Here is a 26,095-nt window from a genome sequence, read left to right as displayed (position 1 = left end):
AACTTTAAATATTCTAAGCTATTTCCAAAGAAATATATGCTTATGGGATTTATGAGATTGATCACTGCACGTTATCTTCAGCTTTCATGGAAATTATAATATGAAATATCTTACTTTAAAATGAAAACAATATTAAGAAACATTCAATTTGAATACTCATTTTAAAAAAAAACCACCTAAATACCATCATTTATTTAACACTTTCTTCGAAAATATTATGAATGTATGAAATACCATTTTTAGGTCTCAATATTGGATGTGTTCGATTAAAATCGCAACTGATTGCAATTGAATTTAAGATATATCATATTAAAATCAGCAGATGCGCCTCAAATGATGCAAGCATTACTACAAGTATACCGAGACAGATCGGAGAAAACATATATATAAAAAAGAATGGCCGTCACCCAAGTCTTTCTATGAGACAGATGATTGACACAGGGAGCCAACAGCGTTATCAAGCTTGATTAAAGTTTAAAAACTGAAACATTATTTATTCCTAAATTAGACTGCAGCACGTGTACTTGAATATCTTATTATATCTGTAGTTTACACCAGATCTCATTATTGATATACATTCAACACCGGACGTTCCGGGGAATTTGTCCCCTCTGGCCCCCATCAGGGTGAACTGGGGTCGTAAAAGCGACCAACAGACCCTTGTCTCTCAGATTTTCCCCCACACCCCTCTAAATTGAAATGTTAAATCCGTCCATGTTTTTAAGGCAAATTGAATTGAAGACGCTAAACTTATAAAATGTTGAAGAACAATCATGATGGTTTGCAAATGAAGCAAACATGAGTGTTGTCGACTTTTGAGTTTCAACCGATTGCAGAAACCATATATGCTTCAGAAAACAGAATGTAATGGTACAAGATACCCCGGATCGATGTCACGTGATGATGACGATATCAATACGGGATATGAGACCTAGAAAATTCCGGGACTCTTAAGAAAAAGAAGTTTCGAAAACTATATGTTACTTGAGCAACTTTTGTATACAAATTAGTGATGGCCAAAAACGAATAATTTCTGATAGAAAAATATATGCCTGGTTTCAAGATTATTTTTTTCACAATGTTGCAAATGAACGCCCCGGTATATGTCATTATGTACGTGTAGCAACATGTAACCCCCCCCCCCTACTTTGCCCCCCCCCCCCCCCCCCACTCCCGTTTTCTTAACATGTGACGTACTTATTGCGTTATTAATCACATACACCGTTTGTTTTCATTACATGCAAAGATAGATTTATTAGCTGGTCACTTGTTATAGAGGTGGTGAATGGTAGTGTAATAGTGGTGGTGAATGGTAGTGTTTTAGTGGTGGTGAATGGTAGTGTTAGAGTGGTGGTGAATGGTAGTGTTTTAGTGGTGGTGAATGGTAGTGTTAGAGTGGTGGTGAATGGTAGTGTTATAGTGGTGATGAATGGTAGTGTTAGAGTGGTGGTGAATGGTAGTGTTTTAGTGGTGGTGAATGGTAGTGTAATAGTGGTGGTGAATGGTAGTGTTTTAGTGGTGGTGAATGGTAGTGTTAGAGTGGTGGTGAATGGTAGTGTTTTAGTGGTGGTGAATGGTAGTGTTAGAGTGGTGGTGAATGGTAGTGTTATAGTGGTGATGAATGGTAGTGTTAGAGTGGTGGTGAATGGTAGTGTTTTAGTGGTGGTGAATGGTAGTGTAATAGTGGTGGTGAATGGTAGTGTTTTAGTGGTGGTGAATGGTAGTGTTAGAGTGGTGGTGAATGGTAGTGTTTTAGTGGTGGTGAATGGTAGTGTTAGAGTGGTGGTGAATGGTAGTGTTATAGTGGTGGTGAATGGTAGTGTTATAGTGGTGGTGAATGGTAGTGTTTTAGTGGTGGTGAATGATAGTGTTATAGTGGTGGTGAATGGTAGTGTTATAGTGGTGGTGAATGGTAGTGTTAGAGTGGTGGTGAATGGTAGTGTTAGAGTGGTGGTGAATGGTAGTGTTAGAGTGGTGGTGAATGGTGATGTTATAGTGGTGGTGAATGGTAGTGTTAGAGTGGTGGTGAATGGTAGTGTTATAGTGGTGGTGAATGGTAGTGCAAATGCAAGGTTGAGCCGATGTATTGAACCCATACTTGTGTTGAAGGATAACACCCACATCAACCTTTATGATGTTGGGGTTTGGGCAAAATTGCTTTTCTTGCTTACTAAGATTTCTCATGCAAATATAACGGCACACTTTTTCTCCGTTTGCTCCCCATCCCTCAACTTTAAAAAAAGACGCCAAGTGCCTGAACTCGCTATATCTGATAGTAACGTGTGTTTGTTTAATGTAAAGTTGCCCAAGTTAACACAGAAAACATGATCTAGTTGGACATACTAAAATATAAACCGCGACGGAATCGGAGATAAATAGCGGTTCCGATATTCCGTATTGACACCCATAATCAGTTACTTCGATCTATATATTTACACACTGCCCTTCCGGGGAGTACTTGTTGTAAAAAAGAAAAAAAAACTTCGAATAAAATCGTAAATTCAAAAGATTTCGATCTCTTGTAATTAAATGCTGCGAATTAGACGAACTCTGTTACAAATTGGTGTGCCTTAAATTATATAGATCTCGAACAATAAAAGAACTATACACAATACAAGAAGTACTTCACTCAACTGTGAAGCTAAGTTTTACAATGTTAGTATAATTCAATTGTAGCATTGACTCCCGGTGTGTGTCCACTCATTCTATAATCACATATCACATTTCAGATTATTAACATATGCTACGTGTTGTAGAGAAAAGTCTGGAAGACTGCACTCAGCACAAAGTCCCGTCAATCTCGTAAAAATCAGTCCACTGTGACGAACCTTAAACTTCATCTGTCATCATACAGTAGTAAACCACATACTGAATATCAGCTTCCCGAATTAAAGCACGATGACATAAGAGGCCTATTGGGCACATCGCTCACCTGAGTCATCTTGGCCCATGCTTAAAGATTCTCCATACATATTCGCATGTAAAACTTTGATCCTTATTATCGTCCATACCTAACCACAGGGGTAATAATTTTTACAAATTTGAATCTGCACTATGTTAGAAAAAAATGTTCATGTAAATGTTAACTTGTCTGGCCCAGTGGTTCTTGAGAAGAAGATTTTTCCATTTATAATTGCATGTAAAACTTTGATTCCCTATAGTGGTCCCACCCTACCTCGGGGACCATGTTTTTAACAATCTTGAATCTGCATTATGTAAGAAAGTTTTCATGCAAATATAAACTTTTCTGGCTCAGTGGTTCTTTAGAAGATTTTTAAATGACCCCACCCTAATTTTGCATTTTTGTAATTATCTCCCCTTCGAAGGAAGAATTGTCCTTCATTTAACGAAACACGAATACCCTTCACCCAAGGATGATTTGTACCAAGTTTGGTGGAATTTGAGAAGAAGACTTTTAAAGAATTTCCCTACATACAGTATTTGCATGTAAAATTTTTATCTCCCTTTTGTGGCTTCACCCTACCCCCGGGAGTGATGATTTTAACAAACCTGCATCATCAAAATGTCAAGATGTTTTCATGTAAACGACTTTTCTGGCTCAGTAGTTCTTGAGAAGATTTTTAATTGACCCCACCCTATTTTTGCATTTTTGTGATTATCTCCCCTTTGAAGTGGACATGGTCCTTCATTTGAACAAAATTGAATCCCCTTCACCCAAGGATAATGTGTATTAAGTTTGGTTGAAATTGCCCAGTGGTTCTGGAGAAGACGTCGAAAGTATGGAAAGTTTACAGACTGACGGACAGAGAGACGGACGATGGACAACAGGTGATCAAAACCTCACTTGAACTGTCAGCTCAGGTGAATTAAAAGTGAAGAAAACCAAATGAGAAAGGCTGACTGACAGCCGGAAGGAAGAAACCTATAACCCCCCTTGCTTTTATTGGTAGCGAACACCTATTGTGGTAACACCCTTATTCGGGGGAGAAGGGCAATATTTGGACAACATTTGAAGCCTTTTTTATCAACCCACCCTATGTTCACTATTGCATTTCCAAACAACCCCCCCCCCTATTTTCCAGAGCACATTTCATACACTCTATTTTCACTCATTCATGTTCCAGCCATATGAACAACACACCCTGTGTTCACTGTTTCATGTTCCAGTCATATGAACAACACACCCTGTGTTCACTGTTTCATGTTCCAGTCATATGAACAACACACCCTGTGTTCACTGTTTCATGTTCCAGCCATATGAACAACACACCCTGTGTTCACTGTTTCATGTTCCAGTCATATGCACAACACACCCTGTGTTCACTGTTTCATGTTCCAGTCATATGAACAACACACCCTGTGTTCACTGTTTCATGTTCCAGTCATATGAACAACACACCCTGTGTTCATTGCTTCATGCTCCAGTCATATGAACAACACACCGTGTTCACTGTTTCATGTTCCAAACATTCCACACATACTTTATGTCTTGTTGAAGATAACTCGGTATTTCTGAAGTTGAAATAGAGACTGCCGAAAGGTACTGAATGACAGACAGACGACACACGGATTTTTGACCATGGAATCTCGCTTGAATATTCAGCTCAGATGAGCTCATAAAATATAACTCAATTAAATAGAACCAAATCGAGATACAAATACAGGAAAACACAAGGTCAGATTTGGGAGTCAAGCAGGAAGACCTAAATGAAATTAGGAAAAAACTAGAATTGGTTTAGTCATTCTTATACGAAGCCGTTGTGGTTTCCATAACATGCATTCAGCCAAACAAACACACACATACACCACTAATACAGGGGGCGTGGTATAGGTGTGGGTGGGGCATATAGAAATGAATACATTGACACGCATGCGTAATACAGGGGTAACAACTATAACATTACCTGTCCAACAGTCCATTCAGAATGCTGAAATGTAAGAGTGATCAGTGAGTTACAGTACCCAAAACAAGAGTGTTCTCCAATACCGTCAATAAAGATACAGCAATTCACCCTAACTTATCGGTGATAATTTAATGAAACAGTACATGTAACAAAGCGTGATAAAGCATCTGTTATTGATCTTCAGCGCTAATCGACTGACCGTCACCAGGTGAGTACCACTACCTGCCTTTACAACAAAGTTCAGCACTAAACTGACCTGTGAATTTAGCCATATCTCACCATGGCGTCTACAACATTTACCTCCGCCATGCCTTTCACGACGTGTACTGTACCTGTCATGACCAGAATGAATTTCCACGACAAAAAACCTTGCCATTCAAAATTGAAAGTCAATGAAAAATAAAGACTTTATAACTGGTAACAGTCCTTCAAGTTTGACAAAACTTGGATGAACAATGCTTTTCATTTAATTATGTAAATTTCCTCTTCCTGCGACATTGACCTTTCACCTGTAGCCTTCGAAACCTGTAGTAGTCAATTGCTTTGAACAAAGTATCATTCTTATACGTTTGATAAAAATCGGATATCGTTTGATAAAAATCGGATAAGAGATAAAGCTCACATATCGTGCACCCGGCTGAGACAATCAACATACAGACGATCGAACGGATATAGGGGAAACAAACGGCCAAATTGTCTCCGCAACAGTAATGTAGACGGCAAATCCCATTAATGAAATTCAATATAAAAGTATGATAAGGTGAACAAAATTCATTTAAACAATGAGGACCATCGCTTTGAACTGAATTTTTGACATGCATAGAGTATTATTTATAGATTTCTGACCAAAGACAAGTCAAGGGGAAGTGACTTGAATGGTGTCTTATTAATTGGAGACCCCCGATTGTTTCTCACCTCATTAAATCAACATGTCCGATGTTTTATCGTTTGATACCATTACAAATTGTATTGTTACACATTTCCTCGTGAATGCGCCGTAGTAGTAAACAATGGGCGTATAAATGCTGAATATAACAAGTATATTTTAATGACTGGAAGTTTCGACAAAAATGAAAGTAGAATGTAAATATGAGAAATTAATTTCATTTTTGAAAATGCATCAGGGTATGGGCTACAACGCTTTACACCCGCTTTACACCCGCGTACTTTTAATGAAGCGCCCAGATCTCTTACTTATTTTGGTGGGGTGCTAATTTTCGCTGTCTTTTCGTGGCGTGGGGAGGAGATCACAAAAACCAAGTCCAGATATTCTATCAGCCTATTCTTTTTCTGATCAAGTTAATATGCTTGACTTTGTTTATTACACACACCAGATAACGTTTATATTATACGTCGTGCGTCAATGTAAATAAAGCATGGAAAGTGAAGATTTCTTCGGACAGTCGACGTCAGCCTCTGGAGCTCACTTAATCTAATATCATTTAATTCTGCTCAATCATCATGTCAACGATGACAATCTATTACTTTTGATTCCCTTGAATAGGTTTTCTAGACAGAAGTGATGGAAAGTGACTTGGGAGTCACGTGATTCTAAAGACTATATCAAATACCACCTCGCATTTGAGTTAAGGAGGTACTCTACATCGTCATAATGGCTGACATCCTTTAAAAACATGGAGGAAAAAATCGATATCAGCAATATTTCATTTTTCCTTCTCAATTTAAATACCTAGCCGAGTAACTCAGTAGGTTAGCATACCAATTGATGAACTGTAGGTCGCAGGTTCAAGTACAGCAAAGGTTTTAATTTATTTATTTTTTTCAGACTATCTTCTACTAAAACTATTTTTTGACAAAATAAAGTAAATTTGAATTTTTTCAACTTCAAAATATTGTTGTACATGTCCTCCACTTTTCATCCATTCAATTCTATTTCTTTGAAAGCATTGCGACAATAGTGTTTCAACACGAAGAAATAAAAAAACAACTAAATAGATATATTTTCCGAAAATGCGTACCATTTAAAATCTAGTAACGGATAATAATATCACACGACTATCGCAGTGAAAGGGAGGAAATTGATTTACGACGTAAATTATCTACTCCACTAAACATCATAAGAGTTGTCTCGCATAGCCTTAACTTTCCATTTCATTTGAACCTCCATCTCCGTTCTTACCCAGGAGACGACTTAGAACTGATATTCTAATAGCAAAACAAAAAACAAAAAAAAAAAACAAACAAACAAAAAAAAAACCAACAAAAAACAAACAAAAACAACAACCAAAAAAAAAAAAAAATTAAAAAAAAAAAACGAAAAAATCCGGCAGTCATACATAGATCAAAGAGCATAAAAATAACGAGTAGTCAAATAACCGCATTAATACATGTAAGTTTAACTATTATTTAAGCCTTCAGGTTTACCACACATAAACGAATTATTCGCCTTAGTCTCTTGTTTGTCGTTTGTCGCTTAGAACAAAACCAAATGATATGGTGAAGATAACAAACAGTGATCAATTCCATAAATCCTATAAAGAATATAAAATCAAGAGAAGGGCAAACAGGGACCCCTGGCTACATCAGGTGCCTAGGAGTAAGCATCCCCTGTTGACCTATCACGCCCGCCTTCAGCTGTATATCTTGATGAGATAGATACAGTAAAGAACGGCAAAACAATTGGTATGAAAGACGTCAGACAGTATTTGACCCAATGACAGGTTGTATTGCGAATTACGAAACGATCATAGGAATCGCGAAATGCTGAACTTAAACAAGACTGTTGAAACCCCTGTACCGTTCACTTATTTATCAGTAGCCTACATCGAATTAGAAATTGATCATGCACAGAACAGGCTCTCGCATATTGAATCAGTTGAGAAACATAAACATCATAGGAAGGGAATAATATAACATTACTATATAAATATGGGAAGTCGACGGTGGAAAAGTTAAAGTCACCCCGTTTAATTGGCATAAAGTGTTGTTTTTATTGAATGATTGATTGAATGAATACATAGTATCATTTAACGTCCCGCTCGAGAATTGTTCACTCATATGGAGATGTCGCCACTGCCGGTGAAGGGCTGCAAAATTTAGGTCTATGATCGGCGCTAACGGGGTTATTTATCGTACCACACCCGCTGCAAAACAGGGCCTCGGTTTTTGCGGTCTCATCCGAAGGACCGCCCCATTTAATCGCCTCTTACGACAAGCAAGGGGTACTGAGAATCTATTCTAACCCGCATCCCCATGGGCTGTTTAGTTTTTAAGTTTGCCATTAACATGGGTACATGTAGTCAATAAAATCATATTATCCAAATATGAAACGGATGGTATACCGAACCGGCATATGGATGAACATGAGTATTAATAACAGATACAGCGTCGTCAATATATCTAATTGTTGAGATGAAGAGATTTTTCTTCTCATGTAGAAGCTTAAATATAAATCCTCCCTCGTAAGATAAAAACACGCCAGTTAATAAAGGAGCACAACTCGTGTTCATGGAAATTCCAACAGAATGCATTTCAAGTTATCTTCTCGTGTAGTAATTTACACTTACAATTTTACTACTAATTCATAAAAAACTGGTTTCGGTAGTCTAGTAGGTAGGATGTTTGCTTCGCACAGTCTACTGGGTTTGATTTCCGATCCCAGAGCCACGGCAAACTCAACATGCTTAACATAGGTACACGTTGGTCCTTGGCAAATTACTCAGTGGTAGAAGTGGAAAATCCGGGACTTTAGCATATGACTTGAAAATTGGATGGGTAAAGTACTACAAAGTTAGACCCATATCTGGTACCCAGGGCCGTATCAGTGAGGGTTCTTTAACGTGTTAACGCCTGTCTCGACATGGGACCTCCGCTTCAAACGTCCCTTCCGAAAGATTCGTGATTCTCAAGTGTAAATCCTGAACGTTAATTTGCCAAAGTAGCAATCAATACATTTTTACGGCTAATGTTTAACGAGGCAGAAGCATGAACTGGACTCGAGCTGATGACCTTTCGGTCACGAAGCAATAAATGTATCAATGCGCAACGGTGACTGGTCTGTTATATCCAGACCGCCCGTCCTTCCAAATCCAGAATTAGGCGAGACAAGTTTGTGAAGCATGAGAATAACTTTATATTTTCACTTTCCTGATTCAGTACAGAGGGCATTGTTACACCACATTGTATCATAACTGCATTCCAGTATCATGTATATGACTTGAACCGAAGTAAAAAAAGAAATTAAGTGTCAGATCAAGTGAAGAAATGTCCACAACTAACAAATATTGATATACCATATCTGACAACATATACTTGTAACGATCAAACAAATGTTGATATTTCATATCAAACTTCATGTAATCATTCAGTAGTCTGTTGGTTCACAGCTATTCTATTGTCTTCCTTCATTATGCGTGCATTACGTTCAGAGAATTGCTAAGAATAATACACATGGAAATGTGGGAGATATGTACAATGATATCTTGAAATTTAAAACTGTCTAAGTTAAATATTACAGTTTTAGAAGAAAGTAATCCGGGAGAAAATAAAACTCCGCTAGCTTCGAATACACGATCAGTAGTAGACACACTAACCCACTGCGCTACCCAGCTAGGCAATTAAATCTAAACAGAATGTACATTTGTACAAATATTGCTGATATTTATACTTTCATATTTAAGCAGGAAGTCAGCCATTACGACGATGTTTTATACCTCCTTAATCTTCAGAATTCTGCTGTATTCATCCGATGGAAAATTAAACATATACACTGAAACGCTTACAGGTGTGTTCAAATTGAGTTAGGTAACTTCACAGGAAATATTTTATGTTATGAAGGTCAGGTTTGTGAAACATTTATTTAGTTGACTGAATCTCAGTCAGAGCACAGCGCGCGCAAGTATCCGGCGGGGAAAATTTGGTGAGAATAACCAATGACTGACGATGCCCTTGTCGACTGCAACGTTTCAGCAAACTTCTAAAGCAGTAATTGTTGATCAATGAAAAGCTTGCTGAAGGAGGTTTAATTAGGAACTAGGTGTGTAATTAGTCAAAGTTTGTGCGTAAACTCTAAATGAAATGCGTGGAACGTTCCTAATAAGCGCTTCTTTCCTGTAATCATTGGACCCTAATTATAGATTTTTGAAAACGAGTGAGGAATTCTCAAACAAAAACACACCACTGCAGCAGTCTAAAGTAGAGCGTTCGCCTCACATGCAAAAGGTCGGGGCTCGAATCCTGGCCGCGACAGACCTGAGTCGTTAAAACAAGTAGTGACAGTTCCATCGCCAAACGCTCGGCATCCCGGATCCTCGAAGATGACCTTAAAAACGGATGCCCCGTGTCACAGTAGGTGTGGCACATGAAACAACCCTCACTGCTCAATGGCTGTAAGCCCCGAGCATAGGCCTAAATTGGAAGCCCTTCACTGGTATTAGTGACGTATCCATATGAGTGAAAAATTCTCGAGAAGGACGTTAAACAAGATACAATCAATCAATCTAACAAAAACACAATGAACCCTTGAAATTATTGATTAAGTTAATGAAAATTCGATGACTTAGGTGAGAAAGATTGATTGATTGATTGCATATTGTTTAACGTTCTTCTCGAGAATTTTTCCCTGATATGGAGACGTCAAGACCAATGAAGGGCTTCAAATTTAGGCCCTTGCATGGCGCTTATGGTCATTGAACAGTGAGGGTTCCTTAGCGTGCCACACCTAGTGTGACGCGAGACATCCGTCATTTAGGTCATCTCCGAGGACCCGTAACATTCACACCTGATGCCGTGACATTCACACCTGATGCCGAGCGTTTGGCGATGGAACTGTTACTACCTGTTTTAACGACTTAGGTTTGTTGCGGCCGGGTAGGTGAGAAAGCAAGGTGTAGATAACGAACATTGATCAATCTCATAACTCCTACAAGCAATACAAAATAGATAGTTGGGCAAACACGGACCCCTGGACACACGATACTTTCACTCTACAATCTTTACAATGTGCATACTGTTTTTGACTACGGATTGCTCCCGGTGGGTGTGATCGATAGCCATGGGAAACTTACTCCTCCTAAGCACCTGCCCCACCTCTGGTATATCCAGGAGTCCGTGTTTCCCTACTCTTAATTTTGCATTATTCATATACTGTTCATCTTCATGTTTACATCATGTTTTTTTTAAAACTATGTCAGACACCGCGATTGTTTCAATAAGGCAGGACGACCTTGTCATCAAGTAATCCATCAAATGGGCCAAATACAATCCGCAGTAACCGCAATGTTTACTTCTATGTTTTGTTTGGTTCTTTTACATTTACCTACATGTAACATTATTAGCAGCGATCCTGCATTTGCTAATTATTCTAACTTATACTGTGATTAGGTAAGACTCCGCCTACACAGTCATAGTGGGTATGTAAAAACGGTCCTCGTTTAGTTCCAAGTACATCTACCACTCGCGATATTATTTGTAGAAGCTGTCCCTCCCGGGATCAATTAGGGTCTCTTCTCCCCTCCATACCGCTCTCAGCTATTAAAGACACTACAACGATCGCATATTGGTGGAGACAGTGAAGACAGCCACAGCTGACGCTAATTGATTTCGCTTTTTGTGGACAAGAGAAATTTACAAACATTACACGGCGCGCTCTAACTACTTGGACTTGAAGGGGTTTGCATATTTTGATACAGCATTCACAACCACGTCTAGAGCCGTGAAAGGAATGTTCTCGGAATCAGCTGATCATTCATTGCTACTTGGAATTGATACTTTTGCATTTCGATTTGAAAATAACTAGCTTTAATCAATTCCCTGTACATTCCCGATATGAAACTTTGATATCCTAGTGTGGTCCCATACTACCCCGGGGGTCCTGAATTGAGGCAATTTGAATTTGACCTGTATATGTTTCCATATTGACATACCTAATCAAACATGGTCCTGCTGTTGTTGAAAATGGAAGTTTTTGATATGTACTCTTATCAATTCTTACGTAAAACTTGCTTTGTGTGGCCACAACATACTCCGGGAATCCTGCTTAGAATGCACTTGAATCTGTACTACTTCGGGATTCTTGCATATAATTATGATTGTTCATGTATAAATATAATTATGATTGTTCATGACACTGCTGTTCTTTGGAAGATTCATTCCTATACATTCCCATGCGAAGTTTTGCTCTCTTAATATGCCCTCTCTTCTGAAGGCCAAAGTTAGAACGTGAATCTGCACTACCTGGAGAAGTACCTTGGGGTGTATATGATGATGTGCCGAGGGTGTTTCTGGGGTATGTACCTCAGGATGTACCTGGAGATGCTTGCATATCAAAATGACTAATCATGGTTCTCTTGTTCTTAACATGAGGATTTTTATCGATTTTTCCAATATATCCATTTGTTAAACTCTGATTCCCTTATTGTGATCCCTACCTACCCCAAGAAGCCATTATTTGGACAGAGTGGAATCTACACTATGTCAGGAGGTTTCCCATGCAATTTCAACTTTACTGACCCATTGGTTCTTGAAAAGATTTTCAAAAGATCCCACTCTTTTTTTGCATTTTCTTTACTATCTCACCTTAAGATAGAGCATGGGCTTCCATCTGAATAGGTGTATTTGTTTTACCTAAGGATGATGCATGCAAAGTTTGATTGAAACTAGCCCGGTGGATCTTCAGAAGTTTTTGAAAGAATTCCACAACATTTTCATTAGATCTTATTTATCTCCAATAAAAAGGAAAAGGGGTGTGGTTCTTCATTTGAACAAACTTGAATCTTCCTTACTCTCTCTTCCTTACATGGCAAGTTTGACTAAAATTAGCCCTGTGGTTTAGGAGAAGAAGTCGAAAATGATAAAAGTTCAAGGATGGACGCCTGACGGATCAGAAAAGCTGACTTGAGCTTTCAACTCAGATGAGTTAAACACTGCGTGGCATAAAAAGGTCAATAAATAGAAAATGGTTGTTTTCAGATGAAAATATTGCCGAGTCATTTGATGGTGATAGAATGACTACTTGAATGCTAACAAAGTAGAATGCATATAATAGTTTTCATAGAATTTCACTTTCCGAGAAAAGCTGGAACAACAGCTGCTTAACATGTCAATCTGGTCAACTGGCCACATCGCTCACCTGTGTCACCTTAACCCATATCTGAAAAATGTCCATATATATTTGCATGTAAAACCTTAGTCCCTATCGTGGCCCCAACCTACCCCTGGAGGCCATGATTTTTACAAACTTGAATCTGCACTATGTCAGAAAGCTGTCATGTAAATGTCAACTTCTTTGGCCCAATAGTTCTTGAGATGAAGATTTTTAAATATTTTTCCTATATATTTCTATGTAAAATTTTGATCCCTAATGTGACCCCAACCTAACCCCAGGGGACATGATTTAAACAAATTTGAATCATCATTGTGTCGGAAAGCTGCCATGTAAATCTCAGCTCTTCTGGCCCAGTGGTTCTTGAGAAGAATATTTTTAAATGACCCCACCCTATTTTTGCATTTTTGCGATTAGTTCCCCTTTGCAAGAGACATGGCCCTCCATTTGAACAAACTGAAAAGCCTTTCACCCAAGAATGCTTTTGGCCAAGTTGCGTTTAAATTAGCCCAGGGGTTTTGGAGAAGAAGTCGAAAATGTAAAAAGTTTACAGACGGACGGACAGACAGGCAGACATACGGACGGATAGACAGACAGACGACGGAAAACAGGCGATCAGAAAACCTCACTTGAGCTTTCGGTTCAGGTGAGCTAAAGATGAGGATTTTGTACAATATTCGAACGTTTAGACACAAAAGATGTCCCGTTCCCTGAACCTTCTAGTATATTTTGTTATTCCGTGGGAATCTGGGTTAGAATAGGTCCTCAGTGCCCCTTGCTTGTCGTAAGAGGCGACTAAATGGGGCGGTCCTTCGGATGAGACCGCAAAAAACCGAAATGCATTGCAATTTTGTGCCTAACATGAATGCCATTAACATCATACGACGCTAAATCACATCGTAACAATTTCTAAAGAATGTAATGCAACATATGCACGATTTTGTCATTCTATATCATCATAAGGCAGTACCACAATAATATATCCTCTATCATATTTCAAAATAACGAAGATTTCAAATCATATAAATTGATATTTAATAATGCTTAAAAGCTAATACGATTTGCCTTCATTTGGGCAATAATATTTAGTTTGTGAATTACGCAAGTAGAAAATGACCATAACATGACATTTAATAACATTAATCTTTTGAATTTATGTCTCAACATTCTTTCGTAAAACCTATAATATACGATAAGTATCTGACGGCTAAAATAAATGCATCGCTTAATAAACCAATTCTGTAAAATCGTTATGTTCCGTGGAATGTATTCATTTATGTTGACATACTTATTAAATTTCACTATGAATAAGATAAATTAAAGTGTAGTTCAGAATGATAAAAACCACAATAAGCTGACCCCCGGGCAACGATTCTAAAGGACTACAGGGACATCAAACCACAAAACCACAATAAGCCGACCCCCGGGCAACGATTCTAAAGGACTACAGGGACATCAAACCACAAAACCACAATAAGCCGACCCCCGGGCAACGATTCTAAAGGACTACAGGGACATCAAACCACAAAACCACAATAAGCTGACCCCCGGGCAACGATTCTATAGGACTACCGAGATATCAAACCTCAATAAGCCGACCCCCGGGCAACGATTCTATAGAACTACCGAGATATCAAACCACAATAAGCTGACCTCCGGGCAACGATTCTATAAGACTACAGAGACATCAAATCTCTCAGAAAATAACAATTGTATAATACTAGAAATATCAATTCTCTCAGAAAATAACAATTGTATAAAACCACAGGGACACCGACTCTCAGAAAATGACAATTCAATCCCAAGGCCTGAATCGAATCAAAGACATACAATCACTTTATTCCATTTGCATATGCATGCGATCCGCGGCGAACAAATGACTTGACTTAGAGCTATTTATCATTCAATATCTTGAAATACAATATCGAATCAATATCGTAAATACTAACGAAGACTCTTTTGTGACCACTCTGCATGCAAATGACGTCTCTTTCGGGATATACCAAATTCCGTAGAGAATTGCAGATTAAAATCTTGCAATTCAGATATAATGTTTATGATATATACCACCAGTAAAAATGCATTTGTCAAAAACAGATCTTATTTATCGATGTATGTTACCGACACCTCCATAATAACAACAACCGTATTTCATAAGGAATATAGCAAAATATAAATCTACATACATACACATAGAATGTGTGGATTGAAAATTCAAACAGTAGATCGTTCTGCCACTGTATTCTTTGGACAAACTGAGTGATACAACATTCTTCAGCAACCAGGCCTCAAGACCATAAACTGAGAACAGACTAAAGTTCAATTGTGATTACTTATATCATAAGATTTATTTAGAACAGATGTCAAAACAAAAACTGCTGGCTTATTAAAAAAATCAAATACAAATACTGAAAATTTCATTTCTTTGTGAAAATTATTTCAAAAGTTAACTGGATTTGAAATTTAGACTTAAGTTTATTTTCAGATCATGGTCTTGGGGCCAGGTATGTGCAAAATCAATCAAGACATATGAATGTCAAAAAACCATCTAGATTTACCGTCTGATGTTACACGACAAGAAATCTGCATTAGATTTACCATCAGATGTTACACAACAAGAAACCTGTATTAGAAGATTTACCATCAGATGTTACACAACATGAAATCTGTATTAGAAGATTTACCATCAGATGTTACACAACAAGAAATCTGTATTAGAAGATTTACCATCAGATGTTACACGACAAGAAATCTGTATTAGAAGATTTACCATGGGATGTTACACAACAAGAAATCTGTATTAGATTTACCATCAGATGTTACACAACATGAAATCTGTATTAGAAGATTTACCATCAGATGTTACACAACATGAAATCTGTATTAGAAGATTTACCATCAGATGTTACACAACATGAAATCTGTATTAGAAGATTTACCATCAGATGTTACACAACATGAAATCTGTATTAGAAGATTTACCATCAGATGTTACACAACATGAAATCTGTATTAGAAGATTTACCATCAGATGTTACACAACATGAAATCTGTATTAGAATATTTACCATGGGATGTTACACAACATGAAATCTGTATTAGAATATTTACCATCAGATGTTACACAACATGAAATATGTATTAGAAGATTTACCATCAGATGTTACACAACATGAAATCTGTATTAGATTTACCATCAGATGTTACACGACAAGAAATCTGTATTAGAAGATTTACCATGGGATGTTACACAACATGAAATCTGTATTAGAAGATTTACCATGGGATGTTACACAACATGAAATCTGTATTAGAAGATTTACCATCAGATGTTACACAACATGAAATCTGTATTAGAAGATTTACCATGGGATGTTATACAACATGAAATCTGTATTAGAAGATTTACCATCAGATGTTACACAACAAGAAATCTGTATTAGAAGATTTACCATCAGATGTTACACGACAAGAAATCTGTATTAGAAGATTTACCATGGGATGTTACACAACATGAAATCTGTATTAGAAGATTTACCATCAGATGTTACACAACATGAAATCTGTATTAGAAGATTTACCATCAGATGTTACACGACAAGAAATCTGTATTAGAAGATTTACCATGGGATGTTACACAACATGAAACCTGTATTAGAAGATTTACCATGGGATGTTATACAACATGAAATCTGTATTAGAAGATTTACCATCAGATGTTACACAACATGAAATCTGTATTAGAAGATTAACCATCAGATGTTACACGACAAGAAATCTGTATTAGAAGATTTACCATGGGATGTTACACAACATGAAATCTGTATTAGAAGATTTACCATCAGATGTTACACAACATGAAATCTGTATTAGAAGATTTACCATCAGATGTTACACAACAAGAAATCTGTATTAGAATATTCACCATCAGATGTTACACAACATGAAATCTGTATTAGAAGATTTACCATCAGATGTTACACAACATGAAATCTGTATTAGATTTACCATCAGATGTTACACAACAAGAATCTGTATTAGAAGATTTACCATGGGATGTTACACAACATGAAATCTGTATTAGAAGATTTACCATCAGATGTTACACAACATGAAATCTGTATTAGATTTACCATCAGATGTTACACAACAAGAAATCTGTATTAGAATATTTACCATCAGATGTTACACGACAAGAATCTGTATTAGAAGATTTACCATGGGATGTTACACAACATGAAATCTGTATTAGAAGATTTACCATCAGATGTTACACGACAAGAAATCTGTATTAGAAGATTTACCATGGGATGTTACACAACAAGAAATCTGTATTAGAAGATTAACCATCAGATGTTACACAACAAGAAATCTGTATTAGAAGATTTACCATGGGATGTTACACAACATGAAATCTGTATTAGAAGATTTACCATCAGATGTTACACAACATGAAATCTGTATTAGAAGATTTACCATCAGATGTTACACGACAAGAAATCTGTATTAGAAGATTTACCATGGGATGTTACACAACAAGAAATCTGTATTAGAAGATTTACCATCAGATGTTACACAACATGAAATCTGTATTAGAAGATTTACCATCAGATGTTACACAACATGAAATCTGTATTAGAAGATTTACCATCAGATGTTAAACGACAAGAAATCTGTATTAGAAGATTTACCATGGGATGTTACACAACATGAAATCTGTATTAGAAGATTAACCATGATATGTTACACAACATGAAATCTGTATTAGAAGATTTACCATCAGATGTTACACAACATGAAATCTGTATTAGAAGATTTACCATCAGATGTTACACAACATGAAATCTGTATTAGAAGATTTACCATCAGATGTTACACGACAAGAAATCTGTATTAGAAGATTTACCATGGGATGTTACACAACAAGAAATCTGTATTAGAAGATTAACCATGAGATGTTACACAACATGAAATCTGTATTAGAAGATTAACCATCAGATGTTACACAACATGAAATCTGTATTAGAAGATTTACCATCAGATGTTACACAACATGAAATCTGTATTAGAAGATTTACCATCAGATGTTACACGACAAGAAATCTGTATTAGAAGATTTACCATGGGATGTTACACAACACGAAATCTGTATTAGAAGATTTACCATCAGATGTTACACAACATGAAATCTGTATTAGAAGATTTACCATCAGATGTTACACAATATGAAATCTGTATTAGAAGATTAACCATCAGATGTTACACGACAAGAAATATGTATTAGAAGATTTACCATCAGATGTTACACAACATGAAATCTGTATTAGATTTACCATCAGATGTTACACAACAAGAAATCTGTATTAGAAGATTTACCATCAGATGTTACACGACAAGAAATCTGTATTAGAAGATTTACCATGGGATGTTACACAACATGAAATCTGTATTAGAAGATTTACCATCAGATGTTACACGACAAGAAATCTGTATTAGAATATTTACCATCAGATGTTACACAACAAGAAATCTGTATTAGAAGATTTACCATGGGATGTTATACAACATGAAATCTGTATTAGAAGATTTACCATCAGATGTTACACAGCATTAGAATATTTGTATGTTGGTGTGAGGGCACATAAGTATTTTTTAAAATTGAAAATGCAGCACTTATGATGTTACGATTAAAGAGATGTTCATTCCAATCTTTACGATTAAAGTGGTGTTCATTCCAAACTTTATTATTAAAGTGGTGTTCATTCCAATCTTTACAATTAAAGTGGTCTTCATTCCAAACTTTATTATTACAGTGGTGTTTATTTCAATCTTTATGATTAAAGTGGTGTTTATTTCAATCTTTATGATTAAAGTGGTGTTCATAAATTGGTGCTTATTTCAAACTTTATTATTAAAGTGGTGTTCATTCCAAACTTTATTATCAAAGTGGTGTTCATTCCAAACTTTATTATTAAAGTGGTGTTCATTACAATATTTATGATTAAAGTGGCATTTATTATTATATTTACGATTAAAGTGGAGTTCATTCCAATCTTTATTATTAAAGTGGTATTCAATCGAATCTGTATGATTAAAGTGGAGTTCGTTCCATTTTTTTATTATTAAAGTGATATTCAATCGAATCTGTATGATTAAAGTGGTGTTCATTCCAATCCTTGCGGTCCTGATACATGTTTTGAATACTCTTATCAATTACCTTGACCTTATTCAAATGATAATTGCTCTGCAGCACTACAAACGGACTGGTCCTAAGCAACCTTTGTGCAAAATGTGGCTTCAACTGTCTATTTCACGTACCTTCAACTGTCTATCTCACGTACCTTCAACTGTCTATCTCACGTACCTTTATGAACTTAAACATATTCAAGTATAAGCATGCATGTATGTGTACATGGGTATATATACGGATGGAAGGTTGACTGGATGCATCCATACATGCATGTATGTATGGCTGTCTAGCTGCCTGTCTGTCTGACTCCCTGTCTGGCTGTCTGTATAAAAGTTTTCACGTTTGTTTTAACAATGACTCATATCTTACATAGGGCTCAAGGCGGGTGTGATCGGTCGATAGGGGATGATTACTCCTATTGGGCACCTGATACAACTTCTAATATATCCAGGCTCCGTGTTTTCCGAACTGTCTATTTTGTAATATTTGTGTCCAGTATGATTTTGTAATGTCTCTGAATTACAGAAGTGTATTGAGAGGGAATATTTCTAACATTTGTTTAATGCTGAAGATATTGATCTTTGGCAAAATGTTTTGTAGAAGTAATTCGTTGTTTTAAAATGAAGAGAGTATTACAGACATTGGCTTTTGCCAAATCCTAGTAATTTGAAAAACAACTATTTTTTCTTCATTAGAGTGTCAGCTTATCATCAATCGTTATGCCGAGCAAGCGCATACAATACATCTCCATTAAAAAGTTATATAACCCTTACATATCAATCTAAATTATCTGTATTAGGAACCATGACCCCGACAAAAATGACCTTGATTTGAAGATTTGATACATGAGTTCAACAAATGACTTAGATGTCAGATCTAATAGACGGATATTAAGACCTTTTAGAAAAGTCACATGATTGATTGTTTGTTTGCTTTAGGTTTCGTCTAAAACAAATTCACTCATACTTAAACGCCACAAGGTGTACGTGAAGTACATCAAATTTAGACCAATGTTCAGCGCCCAGGTCCGTAGCAGTGAGGGTTCTTTATTGTGTCAACACCTGCTGCGACATGGGACCTCTATCTTTAAGGTCATATATGAAAGACCCATGATTCTCACTTCTAAATGCCGAAGGTTTGGCGAAAGAGCAATCACTACCTATGTTTACGTCTTAGGTTTGACGTGGCCATGGCAGGCGCGGGACTCGAACTCACGACCTCCCAGTTACGAAGTGAACGCTATTTCACTGAGCTAGCGCGACAAGTCAAAAGTCACGTGATTAGCGATAATAAATTGGTATCTTCCCTTAAATATCGTTTACAGTCTACGCCGAATATATGAAATTCGGGAGACCGACCCGAATTGTTCATTATAACCAAAGTTCAAGGCAACCGATGATGAACTATATATATGTTACAGGAGATTTATTTGTACTTCGACATAACTCATAGTTTAATGCAAGTGACTTCAATATAGTGGAGTAGACGATATACATATTTTTATAGTCAATGAACCACATTTGCGGACATTATCTTATACACTGTCAAACCAGTAGCTATGATTAATGAATCCGTGATATTAAACAGAATATCTTTAAGCAATCAATTAAGTAGCCGACTTTCTTTCTCCGAGAACCAATCCAAGGGAATTTAAGTAATATCAAGAGCTGTCTTTTCTCGCTGGACGTTTCAGGCGACAGTTTAAGGTGACAGAATACAAATTGATTTCCTGGTATTCATTGGAAATTTGCACACTTCTTACCATGTAATCAAAAAAGATAACGACATTGGAGGTTGTAAGGTATAGCTTCACTAATTGTTCTTCAACACATCTTCTACCCATGCGTCTGTTTTCCTCTATATTGCACGTCTGCAACATTCATCTACATGTTCCTGACGAATATGCAGATGAAATAAGCGATTGACAGTTGCATCTTGATAAATTTCGACATCAGAAACTCTCTATGATAGTTTAACTTTGTATACAAAAGCATTCCATTGGGATTTGACATCAAAATAAGACAGACATTTGCACTCTTCGAAGTGCAATGTTTTCCTTAAACGTGTAAACCAGCAGGCTATTATCGCCTCTGAAATTTTCTGTAAGACTAGTTGTTTTTGCTCTGATGCAACACTTATTCTTCTTATTATTCGAGCTGCCACAAGTCTGCACTGCGTTCTGCAGCAAATATAATTTTTTAAGTACATCGAAATCATCAATATCTTTAACTCGTTTAGCACTAAGGAAACTGTTGTGCAATAGACCCGAAACTCCCTCATAACTTTACTCCTTTAATACAAACAAAATTCTCATCGCCTTAGATACCTCTTTTTAACCGAAGTCCTTTCAAATTCCATATTCAACACGTGGATGTACACCATATACAGAAAACATGATATTCATTCACCGTTAGTTTGTAGCGCAAGTACTGTTACCTATCATAGAACACTTGAACAGGCAAATTATACATTCATATGTAATTTTGAACGACATACATTGTGTTTATCTATGAGAAGTGGGTCCACTCGCTTTCCCTACTATATTGTTGTTGTATTCAAAAATATTTCACAATACTAATTATCAAAGTGATAATCCCAAACCAACCTTGATTTAAGATAAAGACACGCCAATGGATCAGACAATCGGAGTTATGTGAAAACAATGGGTATTTCGGGGTTTTTTTTAGCTCCAGTAGATGTAATTACTTCACACTTCTGGTCACCAAAACATTGGTTTACATCTACGGTCAAGTAGTGATTGTTGACCGGCATTTGAAATGAAAGTGGGTCGTTCGGATATGACCCTAAAACGGAGGTCCTGATCATGAGTTACGGTAGGTCGTCACCTAGATATCTCACAACAACGGTTTTGTATTCCACCGTTGCGGAGTTTGATTCTGGGCGATAATATAATCCAATGGTGTTGGCAACATTCTTAGTTACCCACAAACTACAAGTTCATTAACTATAATTCATTGCAGTGTTTAGTCGACTGCAAACTATTGTACCTATCTAGTTAGCTATGAACTATTGCTATCAGGTCTACTTAATACCTGTCTACAACAAAGACAGGTTAATGTTGTATTAAAGGTGTATATCTGCAAAGAACAAGATTTATTTGTCAAACGCTCATGTCCCAAGATTACAACAAAGTGGAATTGTAAGACAGTGCATTTTTTAACATTTCCAAAAACTAGGTCAATTAATTCAGTATTCTCGCCAAAATAATGCACAAGCATAATACAAAACAATTCTTCTTAAGATTTGAAAGATGGCTTAAATTGAATTTACTAAAAATAGGTCAAATGCCAATATGAAGGTCACCCGGTCAAACAGTTTGGTGTCAAATGAAAGGTCCTGCTACAAGGAACACATATAACAAATATGAAAGGTTTATCGCTTATGATGGAAAAGATATGACCAGTTGTTTTTTTTTTAAATGTCCAAACCAGGCCAATTTCAAGGTCACACGGTAAACAAAAAGGGATTTCTTACAAGAAATGCACATACTAAGTATATATAAAAGAAGTATCTCATGATTTGAAAGATAAAAGGTGAAGAAAACGAACAGTGATTAATCTTATAACTCCTACAAGGGATACAAAACAGAGAGTGGGTAAACACGGACCCCTGTATATACCAGGTGGGATCAGGTGCCTAGGAGGAGTAAACATCCCCTGTCGACCGGTCGCACCCGCCGTGAGCCCTATATCTTGATCAGGTAAATGGAATAATCCGTAATCAATATTAATGTCCGAAGAACGGTCTAACAATCAGTATGAAACACCTCACTCAGCAATTGACCCAATCATAGGTTGTATTGGCAAACTTTATCATTACAAACACCATAGACTTTTCGAAATGTTGACTTTATTCTGTATGGCTGATATTCGAAGTTTCTAAAATAGATCAAAGGTCGATTTTAAGGTCACCAGGTCAAACATCCGGGTGTCAATGGAATACCTTGCCACAAGAAATACACCTACCAAATATGAAAGCTTTATATCTTATGGTGTAAAAGATATGATTAAGGTTAAAGGATTTGCCACAGATAGAGACGTACGGACAGGCCAAAAAATATATGCCCCTAAATCTTTGATTCCGGGGCATACAAAGACACTGAAATAGCAATCTACGTACGTTCAATTTATCCTGAAGATCAGAAAAACACGAATTTTATCTTTTATTCAGGATTCACGAACACAAGTAACACGTTTGACAGAATTACTTTGACTACAATTTTTATCAGCATTAATGTAGTAGAAAGGGGGCGTGCAAATCAGACAAGCGCAATATAGCTCTTTGGACACCAACTTCATAAGATGAAATCAATGAATTACCGTACTAACAAATGGATGCACGAAAAGACAAACGGCTCATCCCTAAAAATTGCTTAAATAAAGAGGATATTTGCAGAATGCAAGGTGAAGATAACGAACAGTGATCAATCTCATAACTCCTACAAGCAATACAAAATAGATAGCTGGGCAAACACGGACCCCTGGACACACCAGAGGTGGGATCAGTTGCCTAGGAGGAGTAAGCATCCCCTGTTGACCGTGCAGAAATCTCATGAAAATTAACTGAAATGACCAATCGATCAAATAGCCGTCTCCCACAAGTCCTTAGACAACAAATGTGAATTACACATCCGTCATTCCGTTGTGAAGGATTACAGGTTATCTGTCATGTTTATTTGACTCTTAAGTTTTGGTCGCTCTTAGGTCGCAGACGTATATACCAAATATCATTTTTTTTTCAGTCAACGTAGTTCAAAATACTTCAGAAAGTCTGCACACAATTTGATTGTCAGACGAGAGGATTTTCTCAGAGTTCATCCACGGTCACTTAATCACCCAATAGTATGGACTTTGAGGAACAACCTCGCACCCATGAAGTATTACCACTGTATAGAGAAAACTGCTCAATACTATGATCAATATCATATATAAGCCTGGTATAGTGGATGTCAAGGAGACAGTAATTTATCAAACATTGCTTGTAACATGTCAATAAGATTTATAAACATTGTCTGTGCATGCCTAACACTGCCCCTCCGTTGTGTCTTATTTCCGTATTTCAACGGAGTGGGGGAGGGGCTATTTGATTAAATTTTGGTTGAAAATTGTTTCAACTACTTTAGGTGGGGGATTGACTAAATAACATCTCCCCTCAATAAACTATGAACATAATCAAAATATTCGATACCAATAAAACTGTATGTGCTCGGTATCGCGAAATGTTTAGAGCATGTGTAACATACCTTCAACGGACGAAAACAAGGGGGTTCATCCATTTCTTGAAAACAAAATGTCAAACAATATATTGTTAATTTAAGGCTTTTCTGCATGCCAATATTGTAGAATTCAATTTTCATTTTGTGTAATTTGTCTTAATCTTGATTGATAATCACTTGGCTGCCCCCAACAGCTTGACATCTAAAAGTATATTTCCAAAGAATTCCAAATAACAGGTATACTGCAATACCTTATAAGTAGAGTCTTTTTCAGTGCATTGATATCAATAAATTTTAGTCACATGGATTTCTAAATGCAGACATTTTCTCTTTGCCCGTTACAAGTACACTCCGTCTACATAGCATTTCATTCCATACAATATTTATACAAGTTTGGTGGTAAATTATGTACATGCATCTAAAGAAAACCAAGAAATGTGGCACTCAGGTGGACCCCAGAAGAAAAAAGAAGGAAGAGTCATAAAAAACAGAGACGAATGGCTGAGATAGAATTGAATGACGAAGTTAACCTGAGAAGTTGAGAAAAATCTCAGGATAGAGGAGAGTGAAAATCACTAACCCATGCGTCATGTGCTTCCGGGTGCAACAAGGACTAGGATGGTACATGTATGTCAGTCGACCAGTCGGTCGGTCGTAAGACACATGTAGGTCTGAAATAAAAGGGGATCAACATTTCCAACTGCTGCAGAAAATGACAACCCCGCGGTTCTATTCTCATTCGAAATATGACGTGTTGCATTCATACAAATTCCCAAATCAACATCAAAATCAATGACTTTTCAACACTTTACACGACCGTTATTCACGATGAATTAAAGACTAGACTTTCTGACATCATAGACAGTTGCTTCTTCTAAAATAATGGAAAACGGAAACATTCGTGATCACTCATCCAAAAAAATTACTTCGTTAAATACCACTCTGATTCCACGCACAAGTACTCTGAAGTTGAAATAAAGAAATATGCTGAATTCCTCATTGACAATATCTTCTCAGTATTTGGTGATCAGGTCTTCCAACAGTATATTGGAATTCCCATGGTCAAGAATTGTGCACCTTTGTTATCTGACATGTTTTTATATACCTATAAAACCTAAGTTATTGAAAAACTTTTACATGAGAAGAAAAAATATCTTGCTGTGGCCTTCAATTCGACATTTAGATATATCAACGATGCATTATCTATTAACAATAAAAAAAATTCACTCAAATGTCGATTCGATATATCCCAGAGAACTCGAAATAAAAGACCCCGCAGAGTCGTCCACTTCTGTTTCAAACTTAGATATTTTATTGAAAGTAGATATTAACAGCAAACTAAAACACTTTTTAAAAAAAAAACGGGTTGATTTCAGCATCTCCATCGTCAATTTTCCGTACTTATGTAGCAATATTCCATTATCACCTGCATATGGTGTTTACATCTCCCAACTGATTCGATACGCAAGAGCTTGTTCTATTTAACAGTCTCGTTTTAAAGTCGGCATTTCACAAATTCTAAGGTCGTTATAAAAATCTAGTTTGCCAATATAACCTATCATTGGGTCAACTGCTGTCAGACGTGTTTCATACCGTATGTTAAGCCGTTCTTGGCACACTGATTTTGACTATGGATAACCCCGTTTACCTGATCAAGATATAGGGCTCACGGCGGGTGTGACCGGTCGACAGGGGATGTTTACTGCCCCTAGGCACCTGATCCCATCTCTGTTATATCCAGG

The 26,095-nt window shown here is 36.8% G+C and overlaps 1 protein-coding gene across 5 annotated transcripts in view; it reads right to left on the bottom strand.

The window, feature by feature from the left end:
* The window catches only part of LOC130052909 (synaptotagmin-7-like), a 114,654-nt gene that overhangs the window by 35,461 nt on the left and 53,098 nt on the right, over positions 1-26,095 (bottom strand). For 3 of the 5 annotated variants that reach the window (XM_056159110.1, XM_056159111.1, XM_056159108.1), the window contains exon 3: positions 4,866-4,889. The exons of the other annotated variants lie outside the window; for them this stretch is intronic. In XM_056159110.1, the coding sequence (XP_056015085.1) occupies positions 4,866-4,889 (24 nt within the window). The remainder of the gene's footprint in view (positions 1-4,865; positions 4,890-26,095) is intronic. 5 annotated transcript variants of the gene reach the window in all.

The sequence above is a fragment of the Ostrea edulis genome, chromosome 3 (genome assembly GCF_947568905.1).
Source record: "Ostrea edulis chromosome 3, xbOstEdul1.1, whole genome shotgun sequence".
NCBI lineage: Eukaryota > Metazoa > Mollusca > Bivalvia > Ostreida > Ostreidae > Ostrea > Ostrea edulis.
The sequence above is the reverse complement of the archived record's forward strand: the minus strand, read 5'-3'. Positions and strand labels throughout refer to the sequence as shown.